At 42.5% G+C, this 18,907-nt stretch overlaps 1 protein-coding gene across 1 annotated transcript in view; it reads left to right on the top strand.

Moving 5' to 3' along the window:
- Positions 1-13,905, top strand: part of ADGRL1 (adhesion G protein-coupled receptor L1) — a 65,471-nt gene extending 51,566 nt beyond the window's left edge. The window contains exons 15-23 of the mRNA XM_029284697.1: positions 1,346-1,566; positions 2,354-2,420; positions 2,747-2,838; positions 8,140-8,308; positions 9,589-9,717; positions 9,886-9,982; positions 10,550-10,678; positions 11,033-11,050; positions 13,056-13,905. Coding sequence (XP_029140530.1) covers positions 1,346-1,566; positions 2,354-2,420; positions 2,747-2,838; positions 8,140-8,308; positions 9,589-9,717; positions 9,886-9,982; positions 10,550-10,678; positions 11,033-11,050; positions 13,056-13,834 — 1,701 coding nt within the window. The 3' untranslated portion in view covers positions 13,835-13,905. The remainder of the gene's footprint in view (positions 1-1,345; positions 1,567-2,353; positions 2,421-2,746; positions 2,839-8,139; positions 8,309-9,588; positions 9,718-9,885; positions 9,983-10,549; positions 10,679-11,032; positions 11,051-13,055) is intronic.
- Positions 13,906-18,907: the final 5,002 nt, after the last annotated feature.

The raw sequence follows: 18,907 nt of genomic DNA, 5'->3' as shown, positions 1-18,907 counted from the left end.
AGAATAATACAATATAACTTTGGAGAGAGATGTTAAAATATATTTATATTTATAACTGCTGTGAAGAAGCCACTTTATATCTTATTTTTTTCTTCTAGTTTTCTTCATCATTTTTTCTTTTTTGCACTTTTTTTGCTTTTTCTTTGCTTTTGCTTTTTCCTTCCTTACTTTGTACTAGTTTATATTAGTTTTTATCTTCTTGTTTAAAAGCTTCAATAATATATATATATGAAAATAAGAGTTACTTAGCTTGCAAGTAGAGTTCTATTTTCTCTGTGAAGCATCTTCCCTTTAGCACCTTCCCTTCTCTTTATGGAGGAAAGTTACCTGCTGCCCCTTCTCGGTGCAACAGCATAGTGTTAAGATTATGGCATTGATTATGATTGTGTAGTGGTGGTGATGATAACCATAGCAGGAATAGAACCCATTTATGAGGGTTTGGGGGTAGGGGAAACATCTGCCTGTCTTTTTAGGCTATGTGTCCACCTGAAAAAGATTTTTTAAAAAAAGATAAACTTGAGCAGCTTACTCTCATTAGTTGGCAAAGAGAGGGAACAGGGAGGAAGAGATTAATAGATCCTTCTAGGAATTCAAGAGCATTTGTAATAGTATAATCTCAGCTTATCAACATTCAGAGAAGAATCTCTGTGTTATAAGTGATAGGAGAAATATTTAAGACTGGGGAAGCAAACACTAAATACAATTCAGCACTGCGATGCAAGCAACCAAAAACTGGAGATGATTCAGTTGCCCCTAAAGAAGTCCTAGGGCAGAGGTCCCCAACCTTTTGGGCACCATTCCATGGAGAGAGGTTTTTTTCACGGACTGGAGGGGGCATGGTTTTGTGTGCTGCCTGCACCCTGTAGATGGGGCTTCGCTTGTTTGCACGGACTGGTTTCTGGCATGCTGTGGACCGGTGCCAGTCCACGGACCGGGGATTGGGGACCCCTGTCCTAGGGCACATGATGAGTGGAAGTAGGGTGACTTAATGAAAGAATATTGTTGCAGGGAGACAATGTACACAACAAATGGAAACAGTTTGTGGCCTTGCGTATATTGTTACAAAGAGATTCCATTACTGTTCACCATTACCCAGGCTGGCTATGCTGGTGGAAGCTGCAGTTTGGAATTTGGACAGTCTTTAAAGAGCAGCCATTGGTGCACAGAGTGATTTGTAGAGATGAAGACATCCTTCTCTTTTTCTAATATCAACAACATATAAATTGCATGTTGCGTAACTGGAAGCACGATGTAGAGATTTTAAATAAATCATTATATTCCCCCTCCCCTCCCAAAGATACACAGAAATCCATGCTAACTAGTATTCTTTTCCCTTCAACCCCAGATTGCCTGCCCCATCTTTGCTGGGCTGCTTCACTACTTTTTCCTGGCAGCATTCTCCTGGATGTGCCTGGAGGCCATTCACCTTTACCTCATGCTGGTTGAAGTGTTTGAAAGCGAGTATTCCCGCAGGAAATACTACTACCTAGGTGGCTATTGTTTTCCTGCCCTGGTAGTGGGAATTGCTGCCGCCATTGACTACCGCAGCTATGGCACTGAAAAGGCGTAAGTAGATGGGCCACAGCTGGTGGAGGATGAACAAGAATGATGTTCTGTTTTAATCACAGATCCAATGTGTAAATTTAAGAAAAAGGATAAATACATTATCCTTTGAGATGTGGTAGAAATACTAGATTTTAATTGAAAGAAGAAGTAAAAATTTAGAGATAAGACAAGGGATAGCAAAAGGAAAGGTATGCTTGAAGATCAAAGCAGTTGGATGAACAAGGAATTAATCTAGGTTTCCAAGCACGTTTTGGTGAAATTATCATTGCATGCCAGTCAAATTACTGTATCCAGTAGTGAAGGTGTGGGACAGTGATGGCGAACCTTTTAGAGACCGAGTGCCCAAAAACTGGCCCTGCCCCCGCTCCATCCCCTGCCTCGCCCCCACCCCGCCTGCCTGCAGGGCCACTCACCACCTCCAGGGCCCGCTGCAGATCGCCCAGGCAGCCCAGCAGCGCCATGGTGGCCACGCCCTCTGCCCGCGCCCCGCAACATCAACTGTGCACAATGGGGCATGAGGGCAGAGTCTTATCTACACTGCCTGGTTGCCATGTCCTTGGCTGCGCTGCTCCGTGTGGGCCACGCTCAGGGGCGACTCTCCTCCAGGGGGACTGCTGGTGAGGAGGGGGTCATGGGGGAGGCAAGGCTGGGGCAACGGCACATGTGCCCACAGAGAGGGCTCCGAGTGCCACCTCTGGCACCCATGCCATAGGTTCGCCACCACTGGTGTAGGATGTCCACTGTTCTTTGAGTCTCTTTTTAAACATGTCTTGCTCTCTTTTGGCAGTTGTTGGCTTCGGGTTGATAACTATTTCATCTGGAGTTTCATTGGACCCGTTTCTTTTGTTATTGGGGTGAGTCATTGAAGGATTGTTTGGCGTAGTTGAGATTGGATTTTTCTCTCAGTCTTATAATCCAAGACTTCAAACTAAACCTGGGTAGAGTACTGAAGTCCTTATTCCAACACTTCCCAATCCATTAGATATCCTTTTTCTTCCCAAAGCTCGGAATATGTGCTGTCATGCACATCTGATTCCAAAAAATACAGTGGGAATTCATTGCCAATCTCAGAATGGGACAGAAAAAGGTTTCTAACCGGGGGAACTGTAAGGCAAAGAATTCCCATCACACACATCCCTTCATTCGTTCGTTCGTTCATCCATCTGTACATATCTTCCAGATCAACCTTGTGTTCCTCATGATCACTCTGCACAAGATGATCCGCAACACATCTGTCCTCAAGCCTGACTCCAGCCGACTGGATAATATCAAGTAAGTTTCTCTTTTGATTCCTTTTGATCTTCTGATGTGGGTTGAAACGCCTCCTTATCTTAATAGCTTAATTCTGTCGTCATCTGAACAAACGTAGGACACTGGAACGAAACATGTCCAGCCCAGACAAAGTAGGCATCTCTACGTTTAAATGTAGGACCTTTCTCAAGACAATAGGACAGAAAGCCCTCATCAGTTAGTCCAGCAATACCTCATTGCCAACTCACAGCTGGGAATGAAAACCTTAGTTCCAGAGAAAGGGGTTTGAAGAGTTGAAATGGTCCTTTCGGCATGCTGAGCTTTGGAGGTGGCTCAGAAACAGGGTGATTCCTTGAAGCATTTGTCCAGCCAAGGTCTTTGGACAGCTGATGTTTTTGCAAAACAACACCCTGCAAAGATTTCTTCAAGTCATTCCCTCGTTTTTCAAAAAGCACAACCTTGCATACCTCTGTAAAAGGAATTCCCATTCTCCCAGATAAATAGAGTTGTTTTATTCAACAGCAAATGAAGTGAAAAGCATACCTCATTAAGAAAATTGGGAAAGATTTTTTTGCAGCACATAGTTTACAAATGACAAACTGTCAAAACACATGTGTTACTCACAAGTTCACACCTTCTTATACTCGTTTTCATAATAGAATAATCCAGCCAATTGTAGTTGGTGGGCAGAACATACTTTGCTTGTTGCTAAATTAAGACAAATAGTTCCATTTTAACATCAACCAAACTGAGAAATGCAGAGTTCATTAACCTTCCTCAATCTAACTCAAGTGGCTCAGAACCATGCTTAAGGGTAGCTGGAGCAAGAGAGGCTGATAATCCCTAGGAGTTCCAAGAATGAAGCCGAATGCAATCCCTGAATGCCCTCTTTAGCAGCTCCCAGAATGCCCTCTAACTATCATGATGAAAATCAGTGTTTGGGTTCCCTCCATTTTCAGTCAGGCAATGCATGAAAACTGAACAGAAGGCATCCAATAAACCTAGTTTATATAGAATGGCCCTGATGTGCACATGATTTAAGAATCCTGTAAACCTGGAATTCAGTAGTGGGGAACTTTAGCTCTGCAGGTATTAATTAAACAGAAACTCTAGTACGTTAGCTAGGAAGGGATGCTGGAATCTGTAGTTAGCAATAGATGGAAGGTTTCCACTTTGGATTATAAATGGAATTGACATAGTACTTTCTCTTTCCTAATACTGTTATCAAAAGAGTACAACTATTATTTTCAGAAAACAGTTCAGTTCTTTCATGCTGAGTTTTTCCTTCCGTTTTTCCAATTTGTCTAGTTGCAAAGCATGTATTCACTGTTGGTATGATTTTGCAGCTATGTCTATTTTGGATTCCAGTTCAGCTCAATGTGTCAATATGTTGTTTGGGGTTTTTAAATATTTCATACAAATTGACAATTCCTGATATTTGTCTTTATTCAGAAAAGCAAAAGAATTAATTGTAATGGCTATTTATGTATACAATCATTTAAATATATTTCTCATGTAATCATCCCAAAATAGTATACAAATAACAAAACAAAAATATAATAATACATCAATAAACAATATACAAACAGACATTAAATGTGGATACATAAAGGACATAAAAAGAAGAAAAATACATAGCATTCGCAGAGGGAATACATGAATGTCTGTAAAAGAAAGAAGGATATTTGTGCCCTATATTTGCCCAGAAATAAGTCTCGTAGGTATTTATTGGCTCATTCCAGAGGGACATATGGTGGGAGTGGTATGGGCTCCTTTCTCCATACAGTCTGTTCAGATCTTCAGTATCCACAAGCTGAGCATATTAAACAACAGAATAAAGTAGTTCCCAAAGGGACAACATCATACCTGCTCTGACAATGGAGTCCAAATCAAAATGCGTCTATTGATGCTTCCTTTGCAAACAATAGTATCAACTATTTAGAGTGAGGCATAAAGTCTTCCAGCTTCTCATCCCACACTCCCAGCATCCTGGGGGAGGAGATAGAAAAGCAGATGCAGTGGAAAATAGGTAATTGTTGCTGTCTTTGCTGCCATGGAATAATGTTCTTAATCAACTTGAACCTTTGATGTCCTGACTGATCCCAAGATTTATTCCAGCTGTTCTCAAAAAGCTGTCATGCCTTTTGTTTCCTATGTTTCAGCTTCCTGTCAAATCTGATGGGGACAGTCTTATGTATTGTCCATGCTGTTTTTGTGTTCCACTGATCAGCCAGAATAGGAAAATCCCCAAGTGGATTCAGTAAATCAAATCCATTAGACTAGGGGTGTCAAACTCACAACGTCACGTAACGTGTCACGACGTATCGCGACTTTTTTGCCATTGGTGGCAATGGGTTGGGCGCGGTTTCACTATGATGCATCGGGCCCACTGGCTGGCAGTTTGACACCCCTGCATTAGAAACTAGGGGCAAGCCTTTTTGACTAGTCCATAACCTGTGCAGATGTTTATACTGATGGCTAGCCTGGTAACCATATAATGATATGTCTATGACAGTGAAATTTATATAGTGTTTCTCTACCCTCCAGTCACTTATTTACTATCTGAGCAGAATAGTGACATCTGCATGTATGATACTAATTGATACTCTCCATGGCTGCATGGCAGACCGGATCAAATCCTGAGCTAATCCAAAATGAAACTATATAAATACTATATCCCACATTGCTGAGCCAGCCCAGGAAAAAAGAATACTACACTGTGAGGAAAATGGTATAACAACAGAAATCCTCCATTGTTCCAAACACCCAATTATAAGAACATGCATTCAACATTAGTGGACTGCTGGTGTAAATATCAAGTCAATGAGAGAGAATTCATGTACATTCTATCTTTCATATGTCACACAACGGGGGGGGAGCACTTATGTTGTGCTTAAAAAAAATGTATACATGAGAAGGCTTTCTTGTTGAAGGTACATATGAACCAGGAGGCAGAACAAGTAGTATGTGTGTGACCTGAGAATCAAAATGATTTAAGGTTGATTCAAGCCATGTATGATTCTGGGATTGAGGCTAATGATAATATAAAAATATAATTAAAACTAGGGGCCACTTCTTTGAAGATACTTTGGATTCTAAGAGTAGCTCATAACAGGTGACCAAGGCTTTCCCCACCCCCAAAGCAATCATGTTAGACTCTCCCACTATGTGGCAATATCCTGTGCCTGTTATTAGCATTGCTATAAAAAGTAGAGACTAAGAAAATGATTTGGACTTTCTTTGCTGCAAAATCCAGAAATGGGAAACAACTCTGTACATCAGGGATATTTTAGTGAGAAATCCCTTTTGAAAAGAACTTATTAGGAAATAAGAACTTATTGGGAATGGGAAGAATAAGGGAAGACAACAATCATATGAATAATATTCTGAATATAAAAGAATGAGGCCATGTCTTCTTATACGATTCCTATCCGAGGAAGTCTTTCTTTGTAGGATACATGGATAGAGTGGATGCTATATGACGGGGAATATTCAACTTCCTGTATTAAAAAAAACTTGACTGAAAACAAACATGTTTATGGAATCTAAGAGTAGCAAAATCCATTGTTTTAATGAAAATTGAATGTTCTTCAATCTAAAGAAGGTATCTTCCATTTCTGAGTTTCTGGAACTTTCTTCTTACTAATTTCAATAATATCAGTTCCAGTAGAATAAAGTTTTAAAAAGAGCATAAATGTATGAATGTGTGCTCAGAAACAAAGCTGAATATCTAATTATTCAGGCTTTCTGGTGTGAGGCCACCTTACAAAGGGCTAGGCTGGAGCACAGTTATACTACAAAAAAAAAAAATTGTGTGTTAAATTTGGTATACTTTTGATGCTTTAAAACACCAGAAGATTAAAATAACTATTGCTAGGTATGAGAGAGATAGAAGAAAAAAAGAACGCCAAGATGACTGCCAAACTAAATTTAGGATAGAGAACTGCAGAGAACTGTGAATGGGGAATGTGATATGATATCCCCCCCCCCACATTTCATTTGTAATACATGTATAAAAGCAGAGGGTAATAGCAGAGGGCAAAAGTAAAAGAGGCAGCGTTATAACCGTCAGCATGATTTGATAAGGATGAGTAAGAAAACAGAGCCCACTAAGCAGTTTTTTGACTAGCAACATCTGACACACAACCCCATCCGAGAACTGGAGGAGAATTTTTTTTTATTTTCTCATCTCATGTCTTCTCACCCATTTCTTTCTGGTTCACCCTCTGGCATCAGCAAACATCACAGAGGAACTCTTCCCTTCATTATATATACAGAAAAACAAACCCCAATGTTCAGTCAAACACACTTTCTCTTCCTTCACTCCTAAACTTACCCTTGGGAGAAAAGCCATAAAGAACAGTTAATAAATTCTTTCTTAGAGAGCAAGGAAGAAGACAGTACTTTCGGGGCCATTAAGGCCTGGGAATGTGAGTTGCCCCTGTAGAAGTAATAATGTGTTCCTGCAATTTTTACCTTACCTTGGATTTTATAATCACTGTCTTCTTAGGCTGCTCTTCAGGCTATATGACCTTTAAATCTCACTTAAGGTCCTTCCAGTCCCTCGCCTTGTGGCTTGTTGTGTAAATAAACATTTTGGTGTATTTTTTCATAAAATGTGCAGCACAGGCAGATTCTGGTCCATCTAGCCCAAGGGTAGGCAACCTTGGCTCTTTTATGACTCGTGGACTTCAATTCCCAGAATTCCTGAGCTAGCATGGCTCAGCTTGGAAACCTCTCCCTTTCCCCTCAGCATGGCTGGCTCAGGAATTCTGGGAGTTGAAGTCCACGAGTCATAAAAGAGCCAAGGTTGCCTACCCCTGATCTAGCCAGTAGCTCCATTTCATCAAGCATTGAGTCCATCCCTTAAAAACCACCTTCATCTTCTCAAGGCAGCTTGCCCTGTGTACAAAGTTGAAGAACCCACTTTCTGAAGGTAGGAGGAAGATGTGAGTAGTGAAGCCCCAATGTTATCAAATGCTCATCTTTTTTAATAATATATTTATTTTTATCCACAAAAATAAAATACAAAACAAAAAAACAAAACAAAACAAAAATACATCCAGCACTAACAACAACAAAAAAGAAAAGAGATTGGTGTACAAAAAAAGAGAAAAAAAATGACCCAAGTATCAAATAAATTTAACATCAAACATATAGAATCCACCCCAGCTGGATTCTCCTCCCCTTTATATAGTGGGTCTACAAATAGTTATAAGCTTTCCCATCCCTATTTAACATGAATACTATATTAAATAAACAAATATTCCAGGTGAGGGGAATCAATGCCTATCTTGAATTTACTAGTCTCTCTTTCTACAGGTCTTGGGCGCTTGGAGCCATTACTCTACTTTTTCTCCTGGGCCTCACCTGGGCCTTTGGCCTCCTCTTTATCAACAAGGAATCTATTGTCATGGCCTACCTCTTCACTACCTTCAATGCTTTCCAGGGCATGTTCTTCTTTGTTTTTCATTGTGCACTGCAGAAAAAGGTGGGTAGTTCTGGTATTGAAGAACGTGACACAAGTTAGAATGGGAGGTTGAGGAAAACCAGTGAAGATGATGCTGCAAGATGCTGATCAAGGGGCTTTATAAAGGCTACAGGGCTTCCTAGTCAGAGGCCTGGACTTCTTTGCAGAAAACCAGCATTGACTGTAGGATACTTTGAATCTACATTGACTAGTTATGCATTGAACTATCTGATGAAATAATTTCATTCAGTTATAGACAACCTATGACAGTTGGGTCATCATTTCAGAGATATTTCCCTACCAGAGCCCTCAATGTCTTTAACAATGGAAGAGCTTCTAATGTACTTAAACAGTTCTTTAAAATTCAGGAGACCTATTCAGAAATGTAGATGCCTTGAAAGTAGCCCATGTTGAAGTGTACAGCACATTCAAACATCAGAAGTTCGATCACGGGAAACGTTTTATCACATTTTGTATTATGTCATAAAATGCTCTATAATAATTTTATGTCATAAAATGTTTTATAAAATTTGCCAAATTTCAGTTCCACAGGAGTCATGTGTCCTGGGTTTTGGACACATTCTCTAAGTTAGCCTGTTTGAGGTACCATGATTGAAAAGGTTTTGCACCGTTTTGCTTAGTTAAGAGTTACAGACAAAAGAGTTTTAGTAGAATATAGATACTAGTCTTAATAATTAGCTGATTAAGATATCCGATTGGCATAGATTTTGTATATGAATAAAAATTTCCAGTTTTGAACCTAGATGAATTAAATCATGCACAACTCATCGTGATTTGTGAGAAAAAGTATATTTGACTTTTTTCAGACAGTGTTTGTTACCTGGTTGTTGTTGTTGTTTTTGTAATTAGTGCTCTTTATTTAAAAAAATATTCCTGACAAAGTGAGACACCTTTTTAGTTTATACATTTTTCCTTATTTAAGCAAGTAAACGAATGTTCCATCTCTAGTTTTGCATGATGGTAAAGATTGTTTCTGAAAAGCTAGGAATAGTTGCTAAAATAACAGAACAGCACGAAGAGCCCTTGTGTTACTGGGAAGTGTTCTTATCCACACAAGTGAAAGGATATTGTGTAAGTATTCTGTGCTTCTCTTGTTAATGCTTGTATGTATGTGGTAAGTGAAAAAGACAGAAATAGCAGCAAAGGAAGTTCCAGGTGTGATATGTTATCAATTGGACCCCTCTTAAAGCAGAGTACAATGAATGACATGTCTGAAAGATGAATGGAACAATGCATTTTCTCCCTTTCCTTTTTTTTTTCTTTCCCCTGTTTCGCATTAGGTGCACCGGGAGTTCAGCAAATGCCTGCGACATGCATCCTGTTGCCTCCGGAGCCAACCAGGTGCCACACTAGGCTCCCTCAAGACCTCAGCTATCCGCAGCAACAACCGTTATTACTCTGGGACACAGGTAAAGTCTGGCAAGGATAAGTGCAGATCAGTCATTGAACAGACGATTTAGTTAAATCTAGAGGATTTAGCCAAATTAAAGGTTTTGAGAAGACCAGGACATGAATGTAAGATGAATGGGGAAAACGGACAAAGCTCTGTTACATCCAGAATGGGGTTGTCTTTTCAGAGCCGAATCCGGAGAATGTGGAATGATACTGTGAGGAAACAGACGGAGTCTAGCTTCATGGCAGGTGATCTCAACAGCACTCCGACACTTAACCGAGGTGAGTGGTCACCATCCATCATTTCCAATGAACCTATCCTAAACCAGAATGAGAATCTGCACCCGTACAAGTGAAGAGGAAGATCCATACTGCTGAGTAAAAAGATCTCCTGCCCTAAACGGGAAGTCACAAAGCCCCTTCTTCAACTCCTGACCTAATACTTTGCATCAATTTCTTCTGAAGTAGCCTTCTCTTTCTTAGCTATCTCCGGATGTCCTCTCAAGAAAATGATAGAGCTCCAGTCTAGCTTATATTGTAGTGATCATTCCTCCAAAGAGCTTCCCTATCGTCTACAACAGAGACCCCCAACCTTTTGGGCACCAGGGACCGGTTTTGTGGAGAAAGAGGGGGCGTGGTTTTGTGTGCTGCCTGCATTCCTCGAATGGGGCTTCACTTGTTTGCGCGGCCCAGTTGTTGGCATGCTGTGGCCCGGTGCCAATCCACAGACCGGGGGTTGTGGACCCCTGGTCTACAACTCTTCACCGCCCACCATAGCCTTTTCTTGTCCAGATACAGACCTTTGTGTCCTGCAGAATCCTAACACTTGTGCATACACTCTCTTTGCAGGTACAATGGGGAACCACCTGTTGACCAACCCCGTGCTGCAGACACGGGGCGGGAGCAGTCCCTACAACACACTCATTGCTGAGTCTGTGGGCTTCAACCCTGCCTCACCCCCTGTCTTCAACTCTCCAGGTAAGATAGTCACCATCTAGAAGGAGAATCCTTCTTTTCCATTTCCGAGTTTGCGATTGGAAAAAAAAGGTTCTGCATCCATGCACCTAGTAAATAGAAGGGACATTATACAAATTCGGACTACAGGACATACATTGTACACATTGGGGGAGCACAACCTTTTCAACTCTGCAGAGGTTGAATTTGAGACTTTATCCGTGCAAACCGCATGCTCTTCCACCAAACTCAAGACCAGTGGGATATGAAGATTTTGGATCATATCTAATATTCGGCTAAATGCTGTGGCCACCTGGGTAACTCCCTTTTCTTTTCTTTCCTTTCCCCTTTTTCTCTCCTAATCGATGCTGCCTCCAGGGAGCTTCCGAGAGTCCAGTACGTCCCTCCTTTCCAGTTCCATTTCGCAGTAATGTTTCCTTCATTGCTAGTTTGACTGGCAGGCTGGGGTGGGTGCGCAACAGGCATGGGCAAGCGTGTGCCATCCTATCTGTTGGCTGCAGGGAGTGCTGGCTCTGGGAGGGACTCTTCGGGCTTTACTTTTCCATTTCTTTTATCTGTGGGGAAGCCATATGGTTTTCGCAGTACTAGCTGTAGGCACCAGATGGAGCAAGCAGCACCCACAGAGCTCAGAAATACCCAACCTAGCCACTCTCCCAGTCATGCTGGATTAAAGCAGTGGGCCCAGTGGTCTGGCTGGGGCTCCCTACCTCTAAAGTATCTGCTTCACGGCTTTACTCTGTTGCCTTTCAGCATCTTTCCTCTGTGGGCAAAGAGGTGGCATCCATACTGCATAATGCATGTGGCTGTGCTTGGCTAAATTAGGCATTTCCCATATGGCTGTTTTCTTCTCCATCACCTATAACGTATGGGCAGTTACACTTTTCTACACGCGGACACACTTACGCCTAACAAGCCCATTTAACATATGTAAGTGGGCATTGCTGACAGATGCAGCTGTTCTAACACAAGCATTTTTAAAACCCGGGCCCTTGAATCCTGAGCTATTTGCACACAATCAAAATTTGCACACAACCAAAAGAGAAGTGAATTGCAGATACTGACTCAATGAAAAAGAAAATCAAAATTATTCCCCATTTGTTTGGAAATATGCCTTCTCGGTGACAACAGCTCTACACGTTTGTTCTTTGTTTCAGAATGCTGGGGTCTAATTGTCAAATTATCAAAGTGACTCTATGTTTGTTTTTAAATCTTGTGGAAATAGGGAGGCCGAGACAAGGGAAAAAGGAAGATGCTGTTTCATACACGCAGCCATCACTTAAAACACTTCAGGAAATATTTGAGCCTTGCTTATTTAGGGAATGACTCCTTTACTTAGTGAAAGCAACTCCCTATCTCAGGGGTAGGCAACTTTGGCTCTTTTATGACTTGTGGACTTCAACTCCCAGAATTCCTGAGCCAGCATGGCTCAGCTTGGAAACCTCTCCCTTTCCCCTCAGCATGGCTAGCTCAGGAATTCTGGGAGTTGAAGTCCACGAGTCATAAAAGAGCCAAGGTTGCCTACCCCTGCCCTATTTTAATAATTTAATGTTATCTCAAAAGCTTATACTATACATTGGGTATAGCGTAACAATTCTTTCCCAGTGGTGCAGTTATATAACTTGATATTCTGGACATTGGGGTTTGCTTGTGGGGGTGGGGGTGGAGGGAAGAGAATATTTCCTTAGATGAACACTTCTAAATGTGTTTAATCAGCCCTGTTTCCTTTGGGGAGCTGGTGTCTGTTGCATCTGTGCCCGAAAACCCTACTCTGAAGGCTCTCCAGCCAAGAGCAAATCAGTAAAAACCCATTTGCCATTTCCCATATGGCTGTTTTCTTCTCCATCACCTTCTCCTCTTTAACAGGAGTGGGTTTGGTTAAAAAGGTTCCTCGTTTCTTCCACAGGATTGTAAAAATGGTTAGATCAAATCTTCAAAGCGTCTTGTTGAAATAAAGGAGACTGTATAGAACTCTGAAATAAGCCCCTTTTTCCCCCCTGAAACGCGCTGGCCAATTCACTTCAGCGCAAATTGTCTTTCCAGCAGCAGTTTTAGATTCACTTCTCTTTGCCTTTTTGTGGAGGGGGTAGAGGTGGAGTCAGTTTGATGTTACCTCCTTTCTCTGAACACAAGCCAATTGCCTTGGGAATCATCCCACATGATTCCCACCCAGGCAATTCCCAGCACAAACACATTCATAGCGCTTGTGTGCCTAAACATTCATGAGTTCATGCTGCTCAGATGTCTTTCATATGTTTCCAGTGAACAGCTTGCCTTTTAAATGTACATCTTGGAGTTACTGCTTCCACTGCCCCCAGAAGGTGCGCAGGGCCTCCCTCCTATTTTCTGCCACTAATGCCCCTATCTGTGCTGCCCCTTACAGAGCACCCCCTGAACAACAGCCGAGACGCTTGTGGCATGGACACCCTCCCGCTCAATGGCAACTTCAATAACAGCTACTCCCTCCGCAGTGGTGACTTCTCCGCCGAGGGTACCAAGATGGCTGATTGTCGACGAAACCTGAGTGATGCTGCGGCCTTTGAAAAAATGATCATCTCTGAGCTGGTGCATAACAACTTGAGGGGGGGAGGCAGTGGTGCGGTCAAGGGAGGTGGGGGTTCCACTGAGACCTCCAACCCCCCTGGGCCTCCTCCCCCTCCCAATGTAGTAGCAGGGGGAGGGGGAACCAACAATGAGGATGACGCCATTGTGCCTGATGCCCCTTCCTTGACACATGAGGAGAACATGGAAATTGAACTTATGTATAAGGCCTTAGAGGAGCCACTCTTGCTTCAGAGGGCACAGTCCATCCTCTACCAGAGCGACCTGGAGGAGTCAGAAAGCTGCACAGCTGACCTGACAGAGGGGGGTGACGGCCAAGCTCCTTCGCCCAACAGGGACTCATTATACACCAGTATGACCAATCTGAGGGACTCCCCGTATCCGGACAGCAGCCCTGAGGCAGTTGGGGAAGTGCTTCCTCATGCCCAAGCCATCAATGAGATCTACTATACCAACCGGCCAGCCTTGGTGCAGCGCAACCAGCTCCAGGCCTACTACCAAGTCCGGAGACCCAGCAATGATGGGTATTTGGTCCCAGCAAGCTTAGAGAACCCTGCAGTGGAGGGAGATGGCCAAATGCAGCTGGTGACCAGCCTTTGAGGGGCTGAAAAGGGACTAAGGGACCATACCTCCTAACCCCAACATGGCATCCTTGCTGTGACCTGAACATTTTCATTTTTTGCTGGAGAAATGGTGGGGAAGAAGAGAATGGAGCAGGCTGGGGAATGAGTGGAAGAGAGAAGGTGGAAGGAAGAGTGGAGGCAGAGGTCTTCTCCAAAGGGACGGGTAGCCATTTTATCCAGCTATCTTTCCATCCACTTAGTTTTCCAGACAGAAAGTGAGGCATTGCCTATTAGAAGATCTCAGTTCCTTTTCCAGGCGAATGCAGTGGAGGAAAGAGAGCAGTATCTAGGCAAGAAGATCAGACTTATGACAATACCTCCTAGAAAATGGAGGAGGAACAATAGATTGAGAAAGTTTGAAAGCTGAAAATTAATTTTTATTGCTTCAATAATCAAAGCCATGAGGGTGCCATGTGCAGAGAATGGCGCACATGGAGAAATACCCTGCACCCACTCTCCACCCTCCCTTCCCCATGACTTTATTGGCTGGTTTTCAGGCAACAAGAAAACACGAACAAAAAGGGACATGGCCTTCTTAGAGTTTAGATGCAGCCGACGGCCACTGCGCTGCCCCATGTCGTAGGAAAAGGTACACGGGGGGGGGGGGAGGAAGGAGCTGTTCAGTTGATGCTAAGACCACAACTAGCCTCCCAGTATTTGTTGGGAAGCCCACAGGTTATCAGTGGGATTTCTATTGGCTCCTTATTTGTGGCGTCAGAGTGGCAAGACTGCCACAAAAAAAAAAACCGATCTTCCTTTTTTTTTCCTTTGTCTTTTTAAAGCTACATAGATGTACTTAAGCTGCAGCATTGCTTCTGGGGAAGAAGGAGAAAGTAGCACTGAGCTGGCTTATTTTCATTTTTGCTTTCCTTTTTGTTGCCACATTTAATAGTCATTCCCCCCTTTTCATTTCTTTTCTGTGGCCACCAAGCTTGAAACCATACAAAGTACAGATGAGGAGGGATGGAGTTGAGGGCAGCTGTCAGCTGGGTCAATCCCTCACCCAATCAATCTACTGTGTTCCTTCTCCACCATTTAGTAGTGATGCAAGAAGAATCCTCTTCCTTCTGTCTCATTCCTGCCAGTGAAGAAGCAAAAGCAAAAATCAGGAGTACTTGCAATGCAAATATGGCTGCCATCCGGACATATTTGGGACCGCATGGGGAGAAACAGGAGCTTTGAACTCTTTCCCCCCCCCCAAACTGGATGGATTGTGTCTTTCAAACAAATGAGAAAAGCAAAACAAAAACACTTAACCCAGACTGCACTTTTTCCCCAAAGGAAGAAATAGCAAATCTCCCTCTTCAAGCACAACTCCGACTTTACTCAACAGCTCTTGTCCCGGGAGAGCTAGAGGAGGAACCGGTCTCACCTAGAGGCACCATATCTCTGGCGGGCGGTGGGCAGGGTGAACGGGGTCTAAGGGAAGGGGGAAGGGATATCAGTTGAAATGCTGTAAATAGGAGATCCTCAAAACAACAACCAAGAATCGATTTACTCACTTGAAAAAGGAAAACTACAAACCAAGGAACTTTTCTGTCTGGGTTTGAAATATATCTATATCTATATCCTAATATATATAGATATATAGCACTCCGCTCTGCTCTGGCCCCATGTGTATATGGGAGCATTAAAGGGGAAAGAAAAACCCTTCTTTGATGAAGACAATGGGGGGGGAGCCTACCAAGAGCAGATTTTTACAATCAAGGGAAAAAAAGAAACATTTTGGCACAATTTTTATGTAATATATAACATATACTGCGTCATTTCTGTGACCTTGAAGCATTTTCCCTTTCCTTCCAGATGAGGTACTTTTTTCATACATCCTGATGAAGTTGGTTATTTTCTCATTAACTGACACTTTGCAACTGTGGGTGGGGGAAAAAAATTCAAAGTTTTTATCGCAAGACCCAAAGATGCTGTAGTTCTGCAATGCTGTAGGTGCCAGGAAAATCCTTTGCTTTTAGAAATTTTAGTAGCAGGGGTGGGCAGATAGGGTTTCACTTCCTTTTTTAAGAAGCCACCTTTCTGCGTATTTATTTGAAACATCCAGGCTAGCATTTGCCAGGTGACATTCTATCAAAGAAGGTAACTGGTGTGTGTGGTTTCACGGCCAGAGCCTCAAAGCATTCAGTGTTTTGATTTCATTTTGTTTGGTTTTCAATCCCCTCAGAGCTGGTATATTGATGGCTGTTGAGAGCTAAAACAGAGAATCGGCTGTTTTTAAGTAAGCTTTCTAGATAGCTTGGACTTTCTCTCTCAGCATCAGAGAGAAAGATGAACCATCCTCCAGTGTCTCATCCCGCTGTCTCTTACCTCATTGCCAATATTAACAATGAACCAACTCCCTCCCCGGTAAATTACCATATAGGATTCTTAGATCCTTTGGATTTCACCAGGAGGCAAATCTAATCCTGATCCATTTGCATTTTCAGTTCCTCAGTTTTCCCTGAGAGTGTGGCATGACTAGATCTTTCTAACAAACACTGAAACACCCCAAACTGTCCTTGAATAATTTGGGGAAAAGAGAAACCATGCTACATGTCTTTTTCGACCAATAACCCAAACACTGTGGAAGGTTATCTGCCAGCAGCAACAGAGCATGTAGGTGAACTGCATTCTGTAGCTTTACATCTAAGGATAAATGGATAGTTCTCTGGGGTGCAGAGCTTGAGCTGGCGGGTTTTTGAATCAAGAGGAATTATGCATAGTAGAATTAGGTGGAATATTCCGCATAAAACCTTTTCCTCCTGCCTCTCCAGCTCACAGTAATAGCCACACTCCTGCATTTAGTCACAATGAAATTGGCACTTTTTAAAGGTGTCCAAATAGCTTTTGCTTTATATCCAGATCATGAGTGCACAGGGCACAAGGAAATGGATAGCAGGGCTTTTTGTCCTTTGTGCTATTGTATTACTCATTGGTGTTGCGGCGCAAGAAATGGAGAGGATTGCTAGGGTTGCTAGCAAACCCTTCTGAGTCCACACTCCTCCTGCCACCATTTTGATTTTGCCCCCAAGTCAATGTGTGATTAAGTAAAACTAAGGTCCCGCTTTCATTTCCCTGTTCCATCCACAACCTGTGGTTTTGATCAGTCCCCTTCCAATACCAAATGGCCTTATTCACCCCACTTCCCTTTGCTGTGTTGATCCAAGGAAGGCTCTGGGTTCAGGAACCTCCTTGGCTTTTATACCAAGAGGTGCCTCCGTGTGGAAACCTCGCATTAAAAGCAAAATGAAAACAAAGAAACCAAAGACTGCCCTTGTTCTCCCTGCAAAGAGTTGAAGCTATGAGGATTGAGTTTCTGGCAGCCCAACACAAAGCTTAGCACTTTCCTGCACGTTAGGTGTTCAAGGTCCATTCAGCTGGTGAAACTTGGAGGAAGGAGGAAATCGACAGACAGATGAGTTAATATCAGTGTTATTTCATGTGCTCTCCTGGTACCAGAAAAAAATGTGGGAAGAGTAACTCTATTGGTAGCAGTTGTGATAAGGGGATTTTAGGGTCCAAATCTTGGAATCAACTCCAATATTGTCAGTTTTATACGGAGAGGCAGCTTCTTCCTGTTCTCAAATTTGGAATTTAACATTGCCCTGTTCTTTGAATGCTAGTTGCCACTAGGCAAAACACTACTATTTTGAACTTGAGTAAGTTATATAGACACAGAGACAGGTATTTTAAATTTAAGCTGACGAGAGAAGCCCCAAAGAGTTTTGTATATTAATGGGACACAACTAGCTATAAGCAGACATCGAATAAAAGGGAATAGTATGTCACTCAGTATGACTGCCTAGAGCAATGCTTCTCAACTTTGGCAACTTTCAGATGTGTGGACGTCAACTCCCAGAATTCCCAGGCAGCATAACATACTGGCTGGGGAATTATGGGAGTTGACGTCCACACATCTAAAAGTTGCCAAGGTTGAGAAATATTGGTCTAAGGCTACAGAAATTTCATCTAGGAATGTTTGAGGAGAGGAGATTAACAGCATCACAATATCCCTGATGTAACAAAGCAGTGCAAATGGTGAGTTCTAGTTTAATGGCCCGGTTTAGTTTTGCATTTGGAATGCAGGCCCAAGGAATATAACAATAAGCTGTGGGAATTCAGATATGTGATTTGCAGAAACTAGTCGCTCAGAGCAGACTGAACTTATTATAATTTAAATGGAGGACACCTCCACACTCAACATTTCAGAAGATAACACGCCTGGGCTACAATTACATTTAAACATTACGCCTCTTTATTTATAATCACATGTAATAATCTTTCTCCTCAGACTTATGAAGTTTCCCACTTCTTTGTTCTTACAGCTCTTGGGGAGTGGGGGGAGGAACATAAAAGCATCCAAAATAAAATTATGCTCTAAATAGATTTTTATCATAGGTTATAGAATGGCACCGTGTTGCTTGCTGCTCCCTAACACTGAAGTTGCTGGGGGTGAGGGGTGGGGTTTACTGCCACAGCAAAGCTGATACCATTGCACTTTCCACCTTGAATCCAAGACCTTGTGTATGTGTGTCATTCGGATCTGTTAACAGGTTGTCGAGAATTGGTGGGTGAATATAATTTCTCTCTGCAGTAATGATATTACTTCCTTCAAAATGGCAACAGCGTTTATTGGGAGAGTATAGAGTTTTGCTTCTTAAGATTTTTCCTGGGGACTGCATCATTCAGATGCCCTCGCCTCATTCCAGCAACATACACTAAAGAAGGGCACCACCGAGTCCTGTTGTGCTGCTTCCAAAAAGCTCAGTGTCGTTCTCTCTGAAGTCCTGGATTGAGTTGGTCAGGCGGAGTGTCTTTAGCTTAGGTCTTGTGCAGATTAATATAGTACGGATACTGAATCGTCATGTTTTTGTACAGGATGCCTCTTTATATTTATCTTTTATTTTATAACACTGAAATCTCATTCTGGAGGTCACCGGAAGGAATGAAAAATATCAAATGTTTGAAGAAGAAAACCAGGAGATAGGTATTGCTCATCGTGAGCGCTTAGGAGACAGTAATTGCTACGTCCGTGCTGATAGCCAGAGAGGGCACGGGATTC

The sequence above is a fragment of the Protobothrops mucrosquamatus genome, unplaced genomic scaffold, assembly GCF_001527695.2.
Source record: "Protobothrops mucrosquamatus isolate PMUCROS unplaced genomic scaffold, P.Mucros_1.0 scaffold852, whole genome shotgun sequence".
Classification (NCBI taxonomy): domain Eukaryota; kingdom Metazoa; phylum Chordata; class Lepidosauria; order Squamata; family Viperidae; genus Protobothrops; species Protobothrops mucrosquamatus.
The sequence above is the reverse complement of the archived record's forward strand: the minus strand, read 5'-3'. Positions and strand labels throughout refer to the sequence as shown.